The 19,527-nt window shown below is 46.7% G+C and overlaps 1 protein-coding gene across 1 annotated transcript; it reads left to right on the top strand.

The window, feature by feature from the left end:
- Positions 1-9,548: 9,548 nt before the first annotated feature.
- PNMA8A (PNMA family member 8A) lies at positions 9,549-13,488 on the top strand. The gene is made up of 3 exons (XM_066271738.1): positions 9,549-9,789; positions 9,927-11,298; positions 11,797-13,488. The coding sequence occupies exons 2-3, from the start codon at positions 10,014-10,016 to the stop codon at positions 11,811-11,813; spliced, it is 1,302 nt and encodes a 433-aa protein (XP_066127835.1). The 5' UTR covers positions 9,549-9,789; positions 9,927-10,013; the 3' UTR covers positions 11,814-13,488.
- The last annotated feature ends 6,039 nt before the right edge of the window (positions 13,489-19,527 follow it).

The raw sequence follows: 19,527 nt of genomic DNA on the forward strand, positions 1-19,527 counted from the left end.
TAAGTCCATCCAACAAAGGAGCCAGTGCTTACTTGGGTCATAGTCCAGGAAATCAGTCCACGCATATGGGGCATCAGCCACCCCCTTCATTCCTGCCATCCTGGCAGGTCTTACACTGTCCCAAAGAGGAGCATGTGGCAATGGCGATCAGCATTTCCATCTCTGCTCTGGAGAGCATGATGGCAGCCACCCCTATGTCCCAAAATGTCAGCGAACACACCAGTGGCTTAGCAGGCACTCCCTGACATTCCAGCGGCCACTTGGCAATGCAAGCCTGGCCTCTGTTCATCCTCCCTCAGCAGTTGCTGCCGTTTACCTTCTGGAGACTGTGAATTGCAACTCCGGCCCAATTCTCCTCATCCTCCAAAGATGAACTGAAAACACCAGTTTGCGCTGCTGAGCTCGAGCCCTAGGCTGCCGCCGCCTGCGTCTGGGAGTCAGCGGTTACTATAGCACACATAAGCAAGAACAGAGCAACAGGGCCTGGGGGCCCATCAGGGGCAATTCTCTGAGCCCACCCCGCCAAAGCCTCCACATCCCCCCAGGTGATGGGGTGTGCACGTAGGCCACGAGGTCTTCTCCTGGAGTGCTGAGGACCTCTTCCAGGTGGCTGTTCATTAAGGCTGAGGCTGTTTTCTGGAAAGACACAAGCATAACCTCTCCCTTGCATTAGAAGGGGGTGTGGACCCTGCCACTATGCCATGGCTGGGTCCTTCCAATGTACCAACGGTAAAGGCATTGGGTGACTATGAAGGCCTCCCCAATATTTGTAAGATGGGGTTATACCATCAGAATCAAAAGTTAAATAATTAAGAGTGAATATAGCATTGAGGAGCACTTCTCTGGGTGAGGCCTGGGGCATATCCCCCCTTTCTTTTTGAAATTGAAGCTTGATGTCTCTGTGTCGCCATTCTACAACAGCTTGTCCTTGGGGATTATAAGGAATGCAAGGTGGTGTGTGATTTGCCATTGGGAACAAAAGGCTTTAAATTGGCTGCTCGTATAACAGGGCCCATTGTCAGTTTTAATTTCCCAAGGTACACCAAGGCAAAGCATGGCCTGTCAAAGTGCATGAATTCCATGTGTAGTTTTTTCTCCTGCTAGGGCTGTGGCTGAGACGGCTCCAGAGAAGGTGTCTACTGTTACATGTGCGAAGCGGAGTTTGTCAAATTCAGGGACATGAGTGATGTCTATTTGCCGCATAGCATTAGGCTATAAGCCTCGATGGTTGACACCCTGTGGTTGTAGGGGGCCTAAGAGTAATAAGGGCCCACACTGTTTACATACGCAAACAAGGTGTTTGCAGGTTACGTGAATGAGATGGGGAAAGAGAGATTTGAGAGAATGGACAGACATATGAAACCGGGCATGAAGTTGTCTGGCTTGCTCAATAGAGGAGACTGTTAAAACTAGGTGATCAACTTGTGTGTTGCCTGCCACTAGGGGGCCAGGCAAGCCAGAATGGGAGCAAAGATGCTAAATATACCAAGGGTGTTGACGCTCCTCTAACAGTTCTTTAAGCTGGCTGAGAGCCCTATCTAGTAATGTCTGCTTGGGCCGGAAGGTGGAATGGGCAAGGCCTTTAACTGTTTGTACTGCATAAGCACTATCTGAAAAAATGTTAAGGGGGCCATGTTGCCAAAGGCGTAGCGCATAGTAAATGGCTAGTAGTTCACCTACTTGTATGGATCCCTCATAACTACATTTGTGGAATTTAGTGCCTTCCGTTTGTGCTTTGAACACTATTCCACAATAGGACCGGCTGGCATCTGTAAATGCAAGCATGATGTACAAAAGAGGGGTAGATGCTGGATACGAATGAGGGGTGGGGGAGAGAGAGAGTGAGAGATACAGAAAAATAGACAGGACAGACAGACATAAAGAAAAAAGACACATGGGGGCATATAGGCCGGCTCATGGGTATGCAGCAGGAACATGTGTTGGAGAAAATGGCGTCTGAGAGGCTGGGGTGGGGCACTGAGCCCTGGCAGGAAATGCAGAAGTAGCGACTTCTGCTCCTTCCGGCCGCAGAGCTGATGGCGCAGTTAGCAATTCAGTTGGTTTCATTTCTGTGCGCTCGGCTGCAAGTACATCAAACTTGATGGCTAAACTACTTTCCTCCTCAGTGTAGGGGGGCAAATAGGAAGCTGGGGGCTCCCCAGAGAGAGGCAGCCTGCAATATCTTTGGCACTGGCAGAGGGTCCCCAGGAGGAGCACTGGTCAGGCAGGCATGTATCGCTAGCAGGGCAGGAATGAGGCTGAGAGGGAAAGTTTGCCCTTCATGTACTTCAGCCGAACAGATGCTCCGGAAAGCTCGGGCCCAAGTATTGGGGTCCCAAAGAGGCACGCCCTGGAGCCAAGGATTGAAAGCAGAGAGGACCTCCCAGTAGGTACAAAGATCCTTTTCACTAACTTTAACTCGCCTACTCTGCAATAGGGCATGCAAGGCTCGAGCCTGTGGGGCTTGAGAGTGGGGGAGAAGGTTTCCCATTGTAGAGGGTCACTCACCCGTCCCTTGGATGCCGGTTAGGTCCCTGCCCGACATTGGGCACCAGTTGTGGACAAGTCCGGTCGGGGGTGAGGACGATGGAGACGCAAAGACCCAACTCCGGGGACCAGGTTCAGTGACTCAGATCTGCTTTATTCAGGAAGTAAGCTAGCTTATATACGTGGGTTCAGCCAATAGGATGTTACAGCGTGTCCTTCATAGCCAATGGCTGAAAATATCAGGGAGCTGCGCGGTTGGCGCTAAGTCACTTCCTTATAGCAGGCGAACTTCCTCCCTGGATATGCCCAGGAGGCTTCTGGGAGCTGGAGTATTCTCACAGCCACAGCTGCTAGGAATGCGCTCTGTGCTGCACCCACATGCAATGGCATTATGTCTAAAGTAACCCCAATATTTATACATTAATTAAAAATACTTTATTGCTGAAAAATGCTGCCATCTGAGCCTTTAGGAAGTCATAATCTTTTTGCTGGTGGAGGGTCTTACCTTCAACTTGTAAAAAATGCAATATCTGAGAAACACAATAAAGCAAAACAAAGTACGTTTGTGCCTTTTTTCATATATTTAAAGTATTTAATAATGACAGTTTTCTAAAATTATGAGAGTAACTAGAGAACATAGTACATAATCAGTTGGTTAGATATTTCAATAAAATATGGAGGGATAGGATGCCTCTTTATTTCCAGTTAACAATATGAATTTTACCTGTTAAAAGGTACGTGATGGAATATTTTATAAGAACCATTAAAATTAAAACAATAAAATCCTGTGCATGGCACTTTACTCTCTGTAAGCCATGTTGACAAAAAGAGAAAAACAGAATACCAAAGATGGAAGGCATTTTCTTTCTTTCCTTTAAAAATTTTTTTTATCGTGGAAATTTAACTAGAGAAAGTAGAGAGAATATTATTGATATAATGAGTCCAGCCATAACAATTACCAACTTATGGTCAGTCTTGTTTCATCTGTTTCCCCACCCTGTTTTTTTTTTCTGGAGTATTTTAACAATAATTTTTTTTAAAAAAGAGAGACAAAATATGTTTCTTTAAAATAATCTATGTAGTTTTAAATGATTATATAGATGGAGAAATGTACATGTGAACTCACACCAGATGCTGAGTTTGGCAATCTGGGAGTTAGAGGTGGAAGGAAGAGGTGTATTGGGGGGGGTGAAGAGGAGGGAGAGGGGAGCTTTAGCAATTACAGATTGAAGAAACACAGCACAAACCGAACAGAACTAGCCAGATGAATCACAGAACCACCACAATGGGTGGGTTATTACAACCTAGGTGTGGAAATTTGGGTGGGAGTCCAGAGACTCTCATACCTTCTCTGTCTTTAGTATGTACAGAAACTCTGTGGGTTCTAATATACCCAGGATTAAAAAAATATATATATATAATCAAAAAATTTTAAAAGAATTAAAAATATATACAGAAAGACAAAATAAAAACCCAAAGGTAAGACAGAGGGGAAGAGGATGGAAAGGTAACCTTAAACTCAAAGCACAGAGAAGGATAGAAGGGCTGGTTGGGGTTACAGGGTTGTGTTGTCATGGAAACCATATCCCTATTCGTTGTCATGGAAACCATATCCCTATTCATTGTCATGGAAACCACAGCTACTTCTATCAAGGATGCTTCAAAACTATTTTTAGATCTGCTGGTAATCCTGGTGGTTTCTTGATGGGTGTGGGAGCAGGCAGCTGCATTCACTTCACACACACACGCACACACACACACACATAAACATATATATACACGCATGTATACATATATATACATATATAATTGTATAAATATTTACTTATATATATATTTTACATATAAACAGATACAATTTTTAAAAAGCTCTAAATATTTTAAAAATATTTTGGAATGTTTAACACATAGTAATCTGCTTCTCTGATTGAACCCTGATTCATATACTCGTAGGCAGTCATGCAGTAAAGTGTTAACTCAACAGGCCTGGGTTGTCCAGACCCTGCACATTCCAAAGACACGACTAGCTCTTGACTGGCTTCTGGATAATCTCTACACCCTTGGAGGATCTTGTACCAACAATGCAATTGATGGTGGGGCCTTGAGCCATGCGATATCAGTTTACCCTCTGGAGGGGCTGGAGGGGCTGGAGGCTGAGTAACTAAGGCAATCATGCAGGTAGGTGCTCCATGCCTATGTAAGCAACTCAGGATATAAACCTGGCATGCTGCCTGACCAGTGTTGGTACAGTGGATAGAGCATAGACCTGGGACACTGAGGTCCCAGGTTCAAAACTCCAAGGTCACCAGCTTGAGTGTGGGCTCATCAGCACGAGTGCAGGCTCAACAGGTTGAGCACAGGGTCTTGGGATTGAGAGTGGGACCATTGACATGATTTCCTTGTTGTTAGCTTGAGCCCAAAGTCACTGGCTTGAGCAAGGGGTCACTGGCTTGTCTGGAGCCCCCACCCACCCCAGTCAAGGCACATATGAGAAACAGTCAATGAACAACTAAAGTGCCGCAACTACGAGTAAATGCTTCTCATTTCTCTCCCTTCCTGTCTCGGTCTCTGTCTGTCTACTAAAAATACCAAAAAAACCCTGGCATGCTGAGGCTAAGAGCTTCCCTGGTTGGCAATACTCCGTGGGTGTTGTCACATACTTTGCTGGGGGGATTGAGTGCTGTCCATATGACTCCAATGGGAGAGACAACTGGAGGCTTGTGCCTGGTCTCTCCTGGACTGTCTCATGCACATTTTACCTTTGCTTATTTTTATTTTTTTGTATTTTTCCGAACTGAGAAGCGAGGGGAGGCAGACAGACAGACTCCTGTATGCACCCAACTGGGATCCACCTGGCATGCCCATCAGGGGGTGATGCTTGGCCCATCTGGGGTGTTGCTCTCCTGCAACCAGAGCCATTCTAGTGCCTTAGGTGGAGGCCATGGAGCCATTCAGCGCCCGGGCCAACGTCGCTCCAGTAGAGCCTTGGCTGCGGGAGGAGAAGAGAGAGAGAGACAGAAAGGAGAGGGGGAAGGGTAGACAAGCCAATGGATACTTCTCTTGTGTGCCCTGGCTGGGAATCGAACCTCCACATGCCAGGCGAACACTCTACCACTGAGCCAACTGGCCAGGGCCACCTTTGCTGATTTTAAACTGGATCTTCTTGCTGTAACAATTTATAACTCTGAGTACAATAATTTTTCTGAGTCCCTTGAACTCTCCTAGAAAATCACTGAATTTCAGGGTGGTCTTGGGGACCATTGACACAGGATCTTAAACTCAACATGGCCCCAATGAATTTTTCATTTTCCCTCTCCTCTCTTTCTCAATCTGTTCTCCATCAAATCTTCCCCATATAAAAGTGCCATCATCCTCCTTTTAGTTGCTCATTCCAAAAACCTAGAGGTCACACTTGCTTAATTTCCCTTGTACCCCACATCCAATTCAGTAGCAAAACAGCAAAGGCTACTACTGAGTATAAAATACTTACAGAAAAGTGCACATACCATAGACATGGAGCGTGCTGAACTTCCACAATCCGAGCACCTGCAGCCAACACCCAAAACAAGAAACAGAACTTTGCCAGCTCTCCCTCCCCCTGGGAGTCACACATTTCAAGTCATTTGACATTCCACAGGATACCGCTATTCCAGCTTCCAACAACGTAGATTAATTTTTTTGTACTTAATTAATTTTTAAGTTAGTATATGAAATTAATTTTATATATTAAGTTAATATATGAAGTTAATGGGAATTAACTTCATATAAATGGAACCATATTGTATGTGCTCTTGGCTTTCTTTTGCTCAACATTTTGCAAGATTTATTTATATTGTTGTGTGTAGTCATGGATCAAATTATTTAGCATTTTACTGTATGAACATGCCACAGTTTATCCATTCTTCTGTTGTTTGACATTTGGGGTAGGTTTTGGCTATTATGAATATTGCTGCAGTGAATATCTCTGCCCATGGCTTTCAGTGAACACATTTCGGTTGGGTACATATATCTCTATCAATATTGACATAGGAGTGAAGTTCTTATATTATAGGGGTCACATACATTTTGCTTTAGTAAATACATCCAAAGAGTTTTCCAAAGTGGTTGTACTAATTTACGTTGCCACCAACTGTGTAAATGTATGAGAGTTCTAGTCAATCTTCTCATCAAGACTTGGTATTTTTTTTCTACTTTTCTTAATTTTATCCATTCTCAATCAACAAATTTACAACAACGCTGTGTTGGCACTAGGTTTTAGTACAAGTTGCCACAGTCTTCTAACAAGAGCACCCCATTTGGCAGCAATTATACCATACCCTCTGATACTTTCCTAGACCCAGGGGTTCAGCCATCTCAGAACAAACTCCAGGCCACTGGGAAGATAGTGTAAGAGGAATGGGACTTAGCAGTGGGAAGGTCCTTGGGTCTTTTGCTTTTACAATAATTAATGATGGCTTATTATATGTCATGACCAAATACATGTTTGACAAGCTATTAAATGGCTATTTGGTCACAGGCAAAAATCACCATCATGGAATGAACTTCAGGGAATATAAGAATAAGTCTAAAGTTATATCAAACTTAAAATTTTTATTACCATTCACTTTTTTTAATGCGGCAGCTAATATAATTTCATAGCACAGTCAGCTACTAGCTCGCCCCTCTGGCAGCCCTGCTGCCCATTTATAATACCGAATGGATGATGAACATCTGACCAGCTCTGCTGATAGGGACGTGTCACTAAGCAATCAAGCTTTCCTTCCTTGCTAAAAGTAACTAAAATTGAAGATTTAATCTCCTCTTCAACTCACAAGCCAGAAGAGCTTTTTGATGGCGATGCCATTTCACTGAAAAAAATTCCATGAGCTTGAACTTTGTGCACTGCTAAAAAAAGCCGATTTGGGGCATCTTGCCAGAGGCTGACTTAAGAAGGTTGCTTTTAGTTTTCTTTCATAGTAATGCTTTGCCAGTCACCATTGATTATTGCTGCCTTTGCAATATCTTTTCATTATCTATTGCCATCCCCAAACTTTGTGGTATAGAACAAATTTTTTTGTTTGTTTTGTTATACTCATTGATTCTATGGGCCAGGAATTCATGCAGGCTAAAGCAGTGATGGTTTGTTTCTGCTATACCATGTCTGAGCCTCAACGGGGAAGATGTAAATCATAGGTTCTCAACCTGTGGGTCGCGACCCCGGCGGGGGTGGAACGACCAAAACACAGGGGTCGCCTAAAGCCATCAGGGTCGCGACCCACAGGTTGAGAACCGCTGCTGTAAATGGTTGGGGAGTAACTCAAATGTTTGAGGGTTAGACTTATTTAGAAGTTTCTTTAATCACATATCTGGTGCCTGGGTTGATGTCATTTGAAGGCTGAGTTTAGCTGGGAGCTATGGACTGGAGCACACACATGTGGCCTGTGCTTCTTCCCAGCATGGTAGCCAGAGGATAGCTGAGGTTCTTGGAAGCTTAGAGATCCAAGAAGGAGTGTGTCCCAATAACAAGGAAGAAGTTGCTTGGCTTTTCATAATCTAGCCTGCAAAATCACATAGTTCCCCTTTGCCACACTCTATTGCTTCAATCATTCTCTTCTACCACACTCTCTATTGGTTAAAGCAGTTACAAGTCTGCTCAGATTCAAGAGGAGAGGTAGATTCCTACTTCTCAACCAGAGGAGTATAAAAAATTTATGGTCTTGTTTTAAAACCACTGCATAACGATGTACGTTCATTCTTCAGTTGCTTCACAGAATTTCAATGTGAGGTTTTAAACTCTAGTTACAGGTAAAGTGTTTAACATTTTTTTTTTTTTTTTTTTTTTTTTACAGAGGCAGAGATAGACAGGGATAGACAGACAGGAACGGAGAGAGATGAGAAGTATCAATCATCAGTTTCTCGTTGCGTGTTACGACTTCTTAGTTGTTCATTGATTGCTTTCTCACATGTGCCTTGACCGTGGGCCTTCAGCAGACCGAGTAACCCCCTGCTGGAGCCAGCGACCTTGGGTCCAAACTGGTGAGCTCTTTGCTCAAGCCAGATGAGCCCGTGCTCAAGCTGGCAACCTCGGGGTCTAGAACCTGGGTCCTTCCGCATCCCAGTCCGACGCTCTATCCACTGTGCCACCACCTGGTCAGGCTGTTTAACATTTTTGAATGACATTTCTTTTTTGCATAACATGTAATGGGAACCTGGGCAATCACACAAATTTTCATCAAGCTCAAGTTCAGGGATGTAAGAGACAACAGCAAACTAGGCATTAGGTTATTTGGCCTTGTCAAGGCCAATTCCAAAATGGAATCCAAAGAACAGATTTCGGTTGAAAATTCAGGCCAAAGCTGTATCTCATACATCTTTCATAAGTGATCTCTCTGAATCTTCAAAACTTCCAGATCAGGAAAGTTTTTATCGACATTCTTATTGTGAAGAGCTCAGATGAGCTGCACAGCTCAGAGGCAGCATTGTTAGGTGAGGGCCTGGTGGGAAACAGATGGCAACTCTAACTGAGTCGCTGTTTAATTACTATTAACAAAGCTGTTGCCTGTGGCCAGCAAGCCGAGGAAATCAGCAAGTAAAGGTGAGACACAATCCTCAGGATTTGGGGGGAGGGTGCTGAGAGCAAGACGTTTCCAGAGGTCTCTGGAAATTTCTGGAATCCAGGAACTGTAGCTGAAGAGTGCATCTGCCAGGAGCTATGGCTTTTGTTGGCGGAACCCAGGAGGATTAAAGCCACTCTTTCCTTCTGCCTTCTGATTTCTGGTGTCTCCCAGAAGTCACGCTGACTGAACCCAGCAGGGAGGCAGAGGGCGGGAGGGCTACCTGGTGCAGCCACAGAGGTCGGCGCCCCCATTCCTCCCGAGGCCACACTGCGTAGAGGAGGGTGGGAAGCGTGGGTGTGGACGGACATTCGGCGGAGTATGTTGACCAGTGGCTCCGCGAACAACTAAAAAGTCGCACTCTGACCGGGCCCAACGGCGGGGTCAAAGCGCGAGCCAACACCTGGCCAGTTGCCATGGAGACTGCGGGCGCAGGAATGAGTGCGCAAGCGCGCGCTGCAACGCCTGCCTCGGCTCCGCGCAGCCGCGGGGATTAGGCTGCGTGCCGCGTGACCTGCGGGGGCTGGAGCGGACCGGACGCGGGCTTCCCCTCCCCTCAGTCCTTAGTTGCCGGGGCCGCGTCTGGCGAGCGGCTTCATCCCGGCGCCTCTCCTGGGCCCTGCCGGGCGGTCGGAGGCAGGGTTGCCGGATATCTGCCGGCGGGCGGACGCCAGACCGGGGAGGGCCGAGCGTGGATCCCAGGACACGCGTGAGCACCCGGGCCGGGTTGGGGAGGCGGATCCTGGGAAATCACGAGGCCTGTGCCGCCCAGGGGCCGCTAAGATCTTTTGAGTCTGGCTGGCTGTCTTCCTGGGAATCTGACTTCCCTCTCTTGTCACGGTACAGGATTACTATTTGGGACCCTTGCAGCCCCAGTCCACCTGATAGTCTCTTCATTATACGTCGGACTAGAGCTGCCAGGTGATTGGGACCATGACGATGAATCTCTTGGAGGACTGGTGCCGCGGGATGGAAGTAGACGTCCACAGGTCCCTCTTGGTCACGGGCATCCCGGAGGACTGTGGCCAAGAGGAAATGGAGGAGACCTTGAATGAGTTCCTCTCCCCGATAGGCCCATACCATGTGCTTAACAAGATGTTTTTGAGGGAAGAGAATGCCAAAGCTGTCTTAATTGAGGTGGGTGAGGGCGTGAGTCTGAGGGCCATACCCCGGGAATTTCCGGGAAGGGGAGGTGTCTGGAGAGTGGTCTGCAGAGACCCCACCCAGGATGCAGAGTTTTTAAAAAACCTGAATGAATTTCTGGATGCTGAGGGGCGCACCTGGGAGGATATGGTCCGCTTGCTCCAGCTCAACAACCCTCCATCTACCCAGAACCGGAATCCTCCCCCAGAGAACTGGGTAGAAGCTTTGGGGGTGCTCCTGGGGGCTGTGGTGCAGATTGTCTTCTACATGGATGTCGAGATCCGCAGCCGGGAGGAGACTAGGGCTCAGGAGATCTCAGAGGCCCATGCAGTGGCAGCTTCAGCTTCAGCTTCAACAGCCAGGAGGAAGGTAAAAAAGGAGCCAGGGAGGGCTGGGGAGATGGGCTCTGCTCTGAAGATGGAGAACCCTGACAGCTGGAATGACATGGAAGACGAAGGTGACCCTCCCAAACCTTTGAGTCGTAAGGCTGGCGCCAAGACTTGCTCCAGGAGAAAGAAGCAGAAAAAAACCCCCAAGCAGGAACCAGTACCCTGCAAGAAACCTAAAGGCCACCATTCCAACAGCTCGGCCTCCTTGGAAGATTCTGAGTCTGATGATGGTGAAAGTGGGGAGGTCTCAGAATATACCGGGAGCAACAAAAAGCCCTGTGTGAAACAGGAAGAGCCGGCTTGGAAGAAGCCTGTGGAGAAATGTGCCTGGAAGTCTCCCAGAAATGCAGCTCAGGATGCCCGGTCAGAAGCTGCGGGCCCTGGAGTTGCCTCTGAGTCAAACCAAGATAGTGATCATGAGGGCCCACCAAAGAAGAAGGCTGTGGGTTGGGCTTCAGCAAGGAGCCCAGCCCCTATGAGGAAGAAGAAGAAGGTGAGCTTGGGCCCCGTTTCTTATGTCGTTGTTGATGTGGAAGCTGCCAAGAAGAAGCCATTGATTTCAAAGAAAGGTCCAGGCTCAAGAAGGGGTGCGTCAGTTCAGAGGGCCCCCCAAGGCCTACAGCCTGATGAGTCACCAGCCTCAACATCACAGGATGCAAAGGCCAAGCCAGAAGGCTCTCCTCATGGTGAGAATGACAACAGCAGTTATTTGGGTTGTGTCAACAAGCAGATGAGGGGGGAGGAGCAAGTGGAGGCTGATGAGCCCAAGGGGTGGCAATGAGGGGGACCCCAGTGTAGTGGAGGAGGTGGGTGACACACCAGTTGAGGATTTAGAGGGTGAAAGCCCTAACTTTCCTCATTGGCGGTGCCCCTGAAGTCTAACACTGGGGACCCCTGTGGTGGCAGGAGGTGGCAAAGCAAATTCACAGCTATCTTTTGTTGATGAGTGTTGCTGTGGTCATCTCGGATCATTCTACCATTCAACCTGACCATCGCCCTTCAAAAGAACTGAGTGCTTTGGGGTTATGTTTGTCAGGGTTGGTGGCTTTGGGGGTAGGGTGTTCTGGAGGCTTGGTTGAGGGACAGAAATGTTCAGGGACTTAGTCCCAGGAAGTAAAACATAAAAATTTCCAAATGACATCTCTCCCTGCTTTGTCTTTTGAGCTGTTCAAATTTATTCGCAGAACCCAAGAAGCTTTGAGTTGGGGGACCACCGAGCTGAAAGAAGACCAAGGAAGAAGTTTGAAGTTGCTAACACAGCTTCCTCATGTCACTGAATGAAGCATGACTTTTGACTCCCTTGGGGACCCACTTTGTAGAGCTCTTGTTCTCGGAGGTAAATGCTACATGAGATCTTAGTTGGGAGGAAGTGAGGGAGGTATACGTATCCCTGTGCTTTTTCCTCTGCTGCTTTCTCACCCCCTAGACTCACCTTCAAGGTTGGTGAGTCAATAAGGAGATTGGGAAAATTCTAGAACATTCATCTTGACACACGGGCACACTTTTATGCTTATCCATGCTTGGCCTTTCTCCCCTATTCCCTGCTTCTTCTGAGTGGTCGGCTGACCTCTGCAGGGCCTGGTGTGCTAAAGGGCAAGGCGGCCATTTCTACTCCCCTCACCTTCTCTGCACTTGGACTGTGGGTAAGTTAAAACAAGATCTCGGATGCAGACCAGGCTTCCTTGCTTTTCCCAGTCTTCGACTTCCATCCTCCAGTTACCTAACCAGAAGGTGGTAAGGTCCCAAGAGTTAGTTTTTGGGGATAAAGAATGGTCTTGAAGTATTTAAGTTTTAAGTTCTGTCAATTGAAGTGGTCCTTGGATTTCCTTCTTGGGGTACAACCCTCTCAGGAACCTGCAGGGAAGAAGGGTGATGGGAGGGGAAGGACTCGACTGTCCTGGCGCCCCTGCTCTGATTCCATTCACTGCCACCAAACTCTACGTCTTTGAAGTTGATGACACTTCTCACATTATAGTAAGGAGGGAAGAATATTCCAAGAAAGTGGCCATCAATTTCTGCCCTCTGAATAGACCAGAATACCATGTCTCTTGGGGAGAGGGGGGACATGCTACCTGAGCTCATTGGTTTGCAAACTATCCTGAAGAGGGCCAAGGTGTGCCCAGTGCTATAATCTGAATCTGTTTTTTCTTTCATGTATTAAAACACTGAGGAATGATTACTTGACTATGTTGTTGGCCAAACCTATCACGTTGGAACTGTCAAAATATTACCTTGAGTTCATATGATAGCTGTTTTCTGTACAGGTCTCTAAAGAATTGTTTCTGCCATTTATTTGCATATAAGTGAATTTCTTGTAAGTGGGACTGATGAGAATCAGTCTCGTAAATGTCAGCGAGGCGGGAGAAGTCCAGCCCGTGCATGCCATATAATATAACTGTGATTCACATGCTCTTTCCATGTGCAGTTTTCACTTGTGTGATAGCAAGTTAGTGCATTAACGTGGTTCACAGTGATAATATTCTGTCAGAGATAGTTTAGTCCTTGACAGTTTCAGTCTCTTCTGACTTCAGTTTTTGTGATAAAGAGTGTGAACAGTTGTTAAATGTTATTAGTGATTCAACTTTGAAAACAAACTTCTTGTGACAATTCATTTCAAAATCCTGGCCGAATCTCACTGAAGATGCAGGAAGAAAGACAGCGGTTTCCATTCGCAGCTCTTCTTCCGTGTGTGTATGGTGTCCGCGGTGCGTTCAGAATGACAGGAGCGACCGGACGGACTCTCAAGGTGACGAACGCCTGTGACTCTACGGCACCGCACTTCCCAGTCAGGTCCTTTAGGGCTTCGTCGTGTTAACGACGACGATGATTAGTAATTGTCAGTGTACATGTTATGAAATAAAGTTTAGCAAATTAAATATTGAGTCTGTTTTGTACGAGGAGGTGGCACGGACTGTTTAAATTGAGAAAAGAGTTCTCCATGCTGAACAATGCACACTTGTGCTAGACTCCCAGCCCAGTGGGAGCTATTGTCAGACCTGCGTTCAAGCTTCGAATTTCCATAAGAAGCCATTGCGATGTCTCTCCTCTTTGCTGTATGGCTTTCCAACAGTGGTAAAGGATCTCCAGCAGATTTTGGGGTTTTTAGAAGTTTCTAGACCAGGTAATGTGATGTGAATTATCTGAAAACCTGAGTTTATTTTTAAAAGCAGCTGGATAATGAAAATCTTTGCCTCAGCTAAAGCTGAGGTCTTTAGCTAAAATTTTGGTTTTCTCCTGCTTAATCTCCATGTTTGCTAGAGACTCCTAAACCCGGGTGGCCACTTCTTCAGAGTCACCTGGGGCCTTTTTTTTTTTTTTTTTTTTTTGGTCACTGCAAGTTATTTATTAAGACACAAAACAATGGACAGTAAACAATATCCTGATCTTTTTGGTGGGAGTGGGGTGGGGCATGGAGGGGTAGGGCAGGTAGAGACGGCCCAGAAGGACAGACAGCTCTGTCTACCCCTATTGCTTTCCCGGGCCAGCACATTCAAAGCCCCTCAATCACATCTCACCGTGCCGCTGTCAGTGCGTGTTGTGGCTACAGATGGAGTTGGTTTTACCTCCGCAGGGAGAAGGTGGGAATCTAGAGTAGGAACTACAAAAGGCCTCTAAGGACTTAACACTTCTCCAGTACTGGTACAGAACAGAGCAGCCAGGACCAATCTGGAGGGACAGGGTTGGTTTTCTGGCGAGAGGTTCATGGTTGAACAGGCTGCCCTGAGCTCAGAATGGGCAGCTGGTCCTAGCGTGGGAGGACGTGGCAGAAGGAAAATCCAAGGAGGAAGCAAAGCCAGGGTCACATTTCACTTCCTGTACCATGACATACCAGGTGGAGAGGAGCCAAGAATGTCTCACTTCTGGCTTTGCTGTACGTCTCTCCCTGCCATCGGGGTCTTTGTTGGCCATTTCTTGGCCCCACCTGCTGAGTTGGGATCCCGTTAGGGGTTGTATCTCTATCCAAAATCTGTTTCTTAATTTCTCCTGAGAATTCTATGCACATGTTGGTGGGAGAGCTCCGGATAGGATAGGATAATTCACACTTGAGGAATGGGACAGATCCTTAGGGGTCCAGGGTGGGGTTTTGTGAAAGGTGGATAAAGGTTGTCAGGGAGGAAGATGCACAAGACACCAGATGGCAGCTGGACTTGGAGGACCGAGAGCTAAGTGGGCCCTGGAGTACTCGCACATATAGACCCAGTGACAGGTTACTGATGGGCCTTTCCCTGCCCTCTCTGTGGGAAAAGCCATATTTGGCCAGGGTCTTCGTGTCCCTACCAAAGGTAATCACTCCTTTTAGTTACTCCGGGTCCATCAGTAAAGTAGGAAGGGCTTCCACGGGCCCAGGTGGGGGCAAGTCCAAGGATGGGACCGGATTAGATACAGTTCTGTTCAAGCCATACCTTTAAGTAAACAAACCATAGGGCAAAAAAGTAGTATGATGATCACTTTTGTTGAATATTTTTAAATGGAGTAGTAACACATTAGTATCTCTTAATAAATGCACATAGATATATTTGTTTCAGGAAGATACAGACACACACATACAAACTTTTTACAGCGATTGATCTTGGATTGAGGAACGGGGTGGTGGGCAGGTGGAGGGTGTACATGGGCATGGAAGGAAGGGTGGCCTTCCAAGATTTATTTGGGTTTCCTGTACTTGTCAATTTCTGTGTGCTCATAGTTTTCTATCTATCTATCTATCTATCTATCTATCTATCTATCTATCTATCTATCATCTATCTATTTATTTATTTTTGAGGGAGAGGCAGGGAGAGAGAGACAGAAACTTCAAGCTGTTCCTGTCTGTGCCCTGACCAGGAATTGAACTGGCAACCTCCGCACTTTTGGACAATGCTCCAACCAACTGAGCTGTCCAGCCAGGGCTTGCTTGCTTGCTTATTTATTTCTTAGAGAGACAGCAAGAGGGGAAGGGAAGCATTCATTTGTTGTTCTGCTCAGTCATGCATTCATTGGTTGCTTCCCATGTGTGCCCTGACCGGGGATCAATCCCTCAACCTTGTTGTTTTGGGCTGATTCTGATTGACTGAGCTAACCTTTATTTGTTTTAAGTAGTAAATGTTTAGCCATAAAAGCAATGAGGTACTGATACCTGTTCTCATGTGGCTGACCCTGCAAAACATTAAGCTAAGTGTACGAAACCAGGCACAAAAGTCTACGTGTGGTATGGTTCTGCTGCCATGAACTGCCCGGGAGAGACAATCCATAGAGACAGGAAGTAGATCGGGTTTTTTATGCGTCTCTTGAATTTAAAAAGTCACCACACCAAACACACATGTTATATGTGAAAACCATGTTGCCCTTGCCCCCAGGTGAATTAGCTCTGCTGCAGCCATTAGGAGAAAGCTTGCCCTTTTGTCTTGAGATGTGCATGGGAATATTTTTGTCCACCTGTTTTTGTTTAACTTTTCAAGGGCTAGTTTTTAAAATTCCAGCCTGGGGTCATCCATTCTTGCATAACTGGGGAAGCAGACAGCTTGCAGAGTCTGGTCACGATCAAGTAAAGCACAGCCCAGGGGCTTAGCCTCAGAGGGAATGTTCTGGAACAACAGTGAATGTATAGCTACCATCCACTGTAGTTCACTTTCATGCTGGAGGCAAGTTCTGAGTCTTTCTCCTCTGTCACACTTAGGTAAGAAACGTGAACCCTTACAGAATGCTCAAGATCAAAACTCCCTAGCAATAATTTTATCCCACTGCTTTCAAGATTCCGTATGTGAGCGCTGGCTGGATAGCTTAGTTGGTTAGGGCGGCGTCCTGATACGCAAAGGTTGCTGGTTCAAACACGGTTCTAACACTGGCCAGGGCACATACAGGAACACATTGATGTTTCTGTCTCTCTTCCTTTCTCTCTAAAACCAATAAATAAAAATTTTAAAACAAGATTCTGTCTGTGTTTCACTGAGGCATTTCTATCAGTACAAGGTGAGCTGTTTTAGACACTGTCAACACAGTTGCCTCCTTAGCCCAGTAGGCTGCACGTCAGTTTCATAAAAACTATTAGCATGTGAGAATATGAAGGGAAAATCTGAAATAACTAGAAAATGGACAGAGAGAGAGGTCAATAATAAAGGACCGATTCTGATAAATATGAAAAGGTATTACTATGAAACTCAATAATTAAAACAGGAAAAGCTAGGTACTAACTGAGGAATGGGAGAAAATTGAGTCTGAAAACAGAGCTACATAAATACACAATTGCAGTTTATGACTTTGCTGGGGTTTCTACTTGGCTTGCGAAAGATGAGTTATTCAGAAAATGGTGTTGGGACAACAAGCTAAGTTTTTGAGGAAACAGAAGCCAATATTACATCAAAATTAATTCCAGAAAGGTCAAACATTATGAAATGAAATTGTAAGAATTGCAGAGGGAAAGATGGGTGGGTAATTGATCACCATGGATGAGGGGAAGCTTTTCAAAGCCGAGTGTGCTTGTGGAGTGTACAGGTCAGGTCACCCTCACATAAATGTAGACCAAAGCTGGGACCCAGGGTAGGGTTCCAGTATGTGACCTGAAACCATAAAAGAAAACTGGTTACTCAGCCACTGTGACCACAGAGAAGTAAATTTTCTTGTATGAGAAAAAACGTCAAAAGTTAATGACAAACTGGAAAAAAAATAAAGGCTTCATACCTTTTATTTCTTATTTTTATTCTTTTTTTTTATTTATACATTTTTAGAGAGAGAGAGAGAGAGAGAGAGAGAGAGAGAGGTGGGAAGGAGCAGGAAGCATCAAGTTCCATATGTGCCCTGACCGGGCAAGCTCAGGGTTTCGAACCAGTGACCTCAGTGTTCCAGATCGACGTTTCACCACAGGTCAGGCAAGGCTTCATACCTTTTTTTTCTTTGACAGAGAGTCAGAGAAAGGGACAGATAGAGGACAGAAAGGGAGAGAGATGAGAAGCATCAATTCTTCACTGTGGCACCTTAGTTCATTGATTGCTTTCTCCTATGTGTCTTGATGTTGGAGTGGGAGGAACTATAGCAGAGTGAGTGACCCCTTGCTCAAGCCAGCGACCTTGGGCTTAAGCCAGTGACCCCTGCACTCAAGCTGGTGAGCCCGCACTCAATCGACCTCGGGGTTTCAAACCTGGGTCCTCTGCGTCCCAGTCCGACGCCGACGCTCTATCCACTGCGCCACCGCCTGGTCAGGCTATGCTTCATACCTTTTAAAATAGAAAGCTCATGTAAGTGTTCAAGAAAAATGACCCGCTCCTGAGAAAAACAGTTAAGGGGCATGAACAGGAAGTTAACAGAAAAACAATTACCAACAGCCAGTAAACATAGAAAGATGCTCAACTTTACACTTATAAAGAAATGCACAGTAAAAACAGGCACGAGAGAAAGATGGGTACAGATCAGTGGAGTAGTGAGTGCTGAGAGGCTAAAAACAACCATGAGATACTATTTTCATTTTTTTTTTTTTCTTCATTTTTCATTTTTCTGAAGCTGGAAACAGGGAGAGACAGTCAGACAGACTCCCGCATGCGCCCGACTGGGATCCACCCGGCACGCCCACCATGGGGCGACGCTCTTGCCCACCAGGGGGCGACGCTCTTGCCCACCAGGGGGCGACGCTCTTGCCCACCAGGGGGCGATGCTCTGCCCATCCTGGGCGTCGCCATGTTGCGACCAGAGCCACTCTAGCGCCTGGGGCAGAGGCCAAGGAGCCATCCCCAGCGCCCGGGCCATCTTTGCTCCAATGGAGCCTTGGCTGCGGGAGGGGAAGAGAGAGACAGAGAGGAAGGTGCTGCGGAGGGGTGGAGAAGCAAATGGGCGCTTCTCCTGTGTGCCCTGGCCGGGAATCGAACCCGGGTCCTCCGCACGCTAGGCCGACGCTCTACCGCTGAGCCAACCGGCCAGGGCCAAGATACTATTTTCTATGTAACTGATTGGCAAACATTCTACAATAAAAGTTGTTAATACCCAGTGCTGGCGAGGCTGAACAATCCCACTCACAGAGCAGTTTGGCAATGCTGTCAAGTTTTCTAAATGACTTGTGTTGGGTCCCAGGGAACCTGTTACTAACAGTTTCCTCTAGCGATATACTCTCAAATATATGCCATGCTAACATTCGAGAGAGATTCTAGGTGAGTGCGTGTAAGAGTGGAAAATGAAAGGAATCCCAGGACTGTCAGTATGGAACTGGTTTAAATGAACTGTGCTCCCACCGTGGAGGATGGACCACTCAGCAACACTAACAGGAAAGGTTCTGATGTTTATCACTGATGTGCAACAACTTGGAAAATATTTACCACAGTGCAGTAGGACACGTGGAATCAGCTTGGTAAAAAGGAAAAGCATATCTGCTTACAAATGGTAGTCTATATATCAATTCTTCCTTTTTCCTGGAAGCAAAAACAACAAACTATGAAGCCTAATTGCACCTGAGTTGGAGAACTGAGTGGGGGGGGGGGGGGGGCAGGAAGGCTCGATACTCTCCCTCTCAATAACTCTTTTTTTTTTTTTTTTCTTTTCATTTTTCTGAAGCTGGAAACAGGGAGAGACAGTCAGACAGACTCCCGCATGCGCCCGACCGGGATCCACCCGGCACGCCCACCATGGGGCGACGCTCTTGCCCACCAGGGGGCGATGCTCTGCCCATCCTGGGCGTCGCCATGTTGCGACCAGAGCCACTCTAGCGCCTGGGGCAGAGGCCAAGGAGCCATCCCCAGCGCCCGGGCCATCTTTGCTCCAATGGAGCCTCGGCTGCGGGAGGGGAAGAGAGAGACAGAGAGGAAAGCGCGGCGGAGGGGTGGAGAAGCAAATGGGCGCTTCTCCTATGTGCCCTGGCCGGGAATCGAACCCGGGTCCTCTGCACGCTAGGCCGACGCTTCAATAACTCTTGACATTTGATTACACATGACTTTTTCTTTTTAAAAAGATTTTAT

This window comes from Saccopteryx bilineata, chromosome 3 (genome assembly GCF_036850765.1).
Source record: "Saccopteryx bilineata isolate mSacBil1 chromosome 3, mSacBil1_pri_phased_curated, whole genome shotgun sequence".
NCBI classification, from domain to species: domain Eukaryota; kingdom Metazoa; phylum Chordata; class Mammalia; order Chiroptera; family Emballonuridae; genus Saccopteryx; species Saccopteryx bilineata.

Bases quoted from the DNA above. Each gene is read 5' to 3' on its own strand.
- PNMA8A (XM_066271738.1), top strand. From the start codon at position 10,014: ATGACGATGAATCTCTTGGAGGACTGGTGCCGCGGGATGGAAGTAGAC.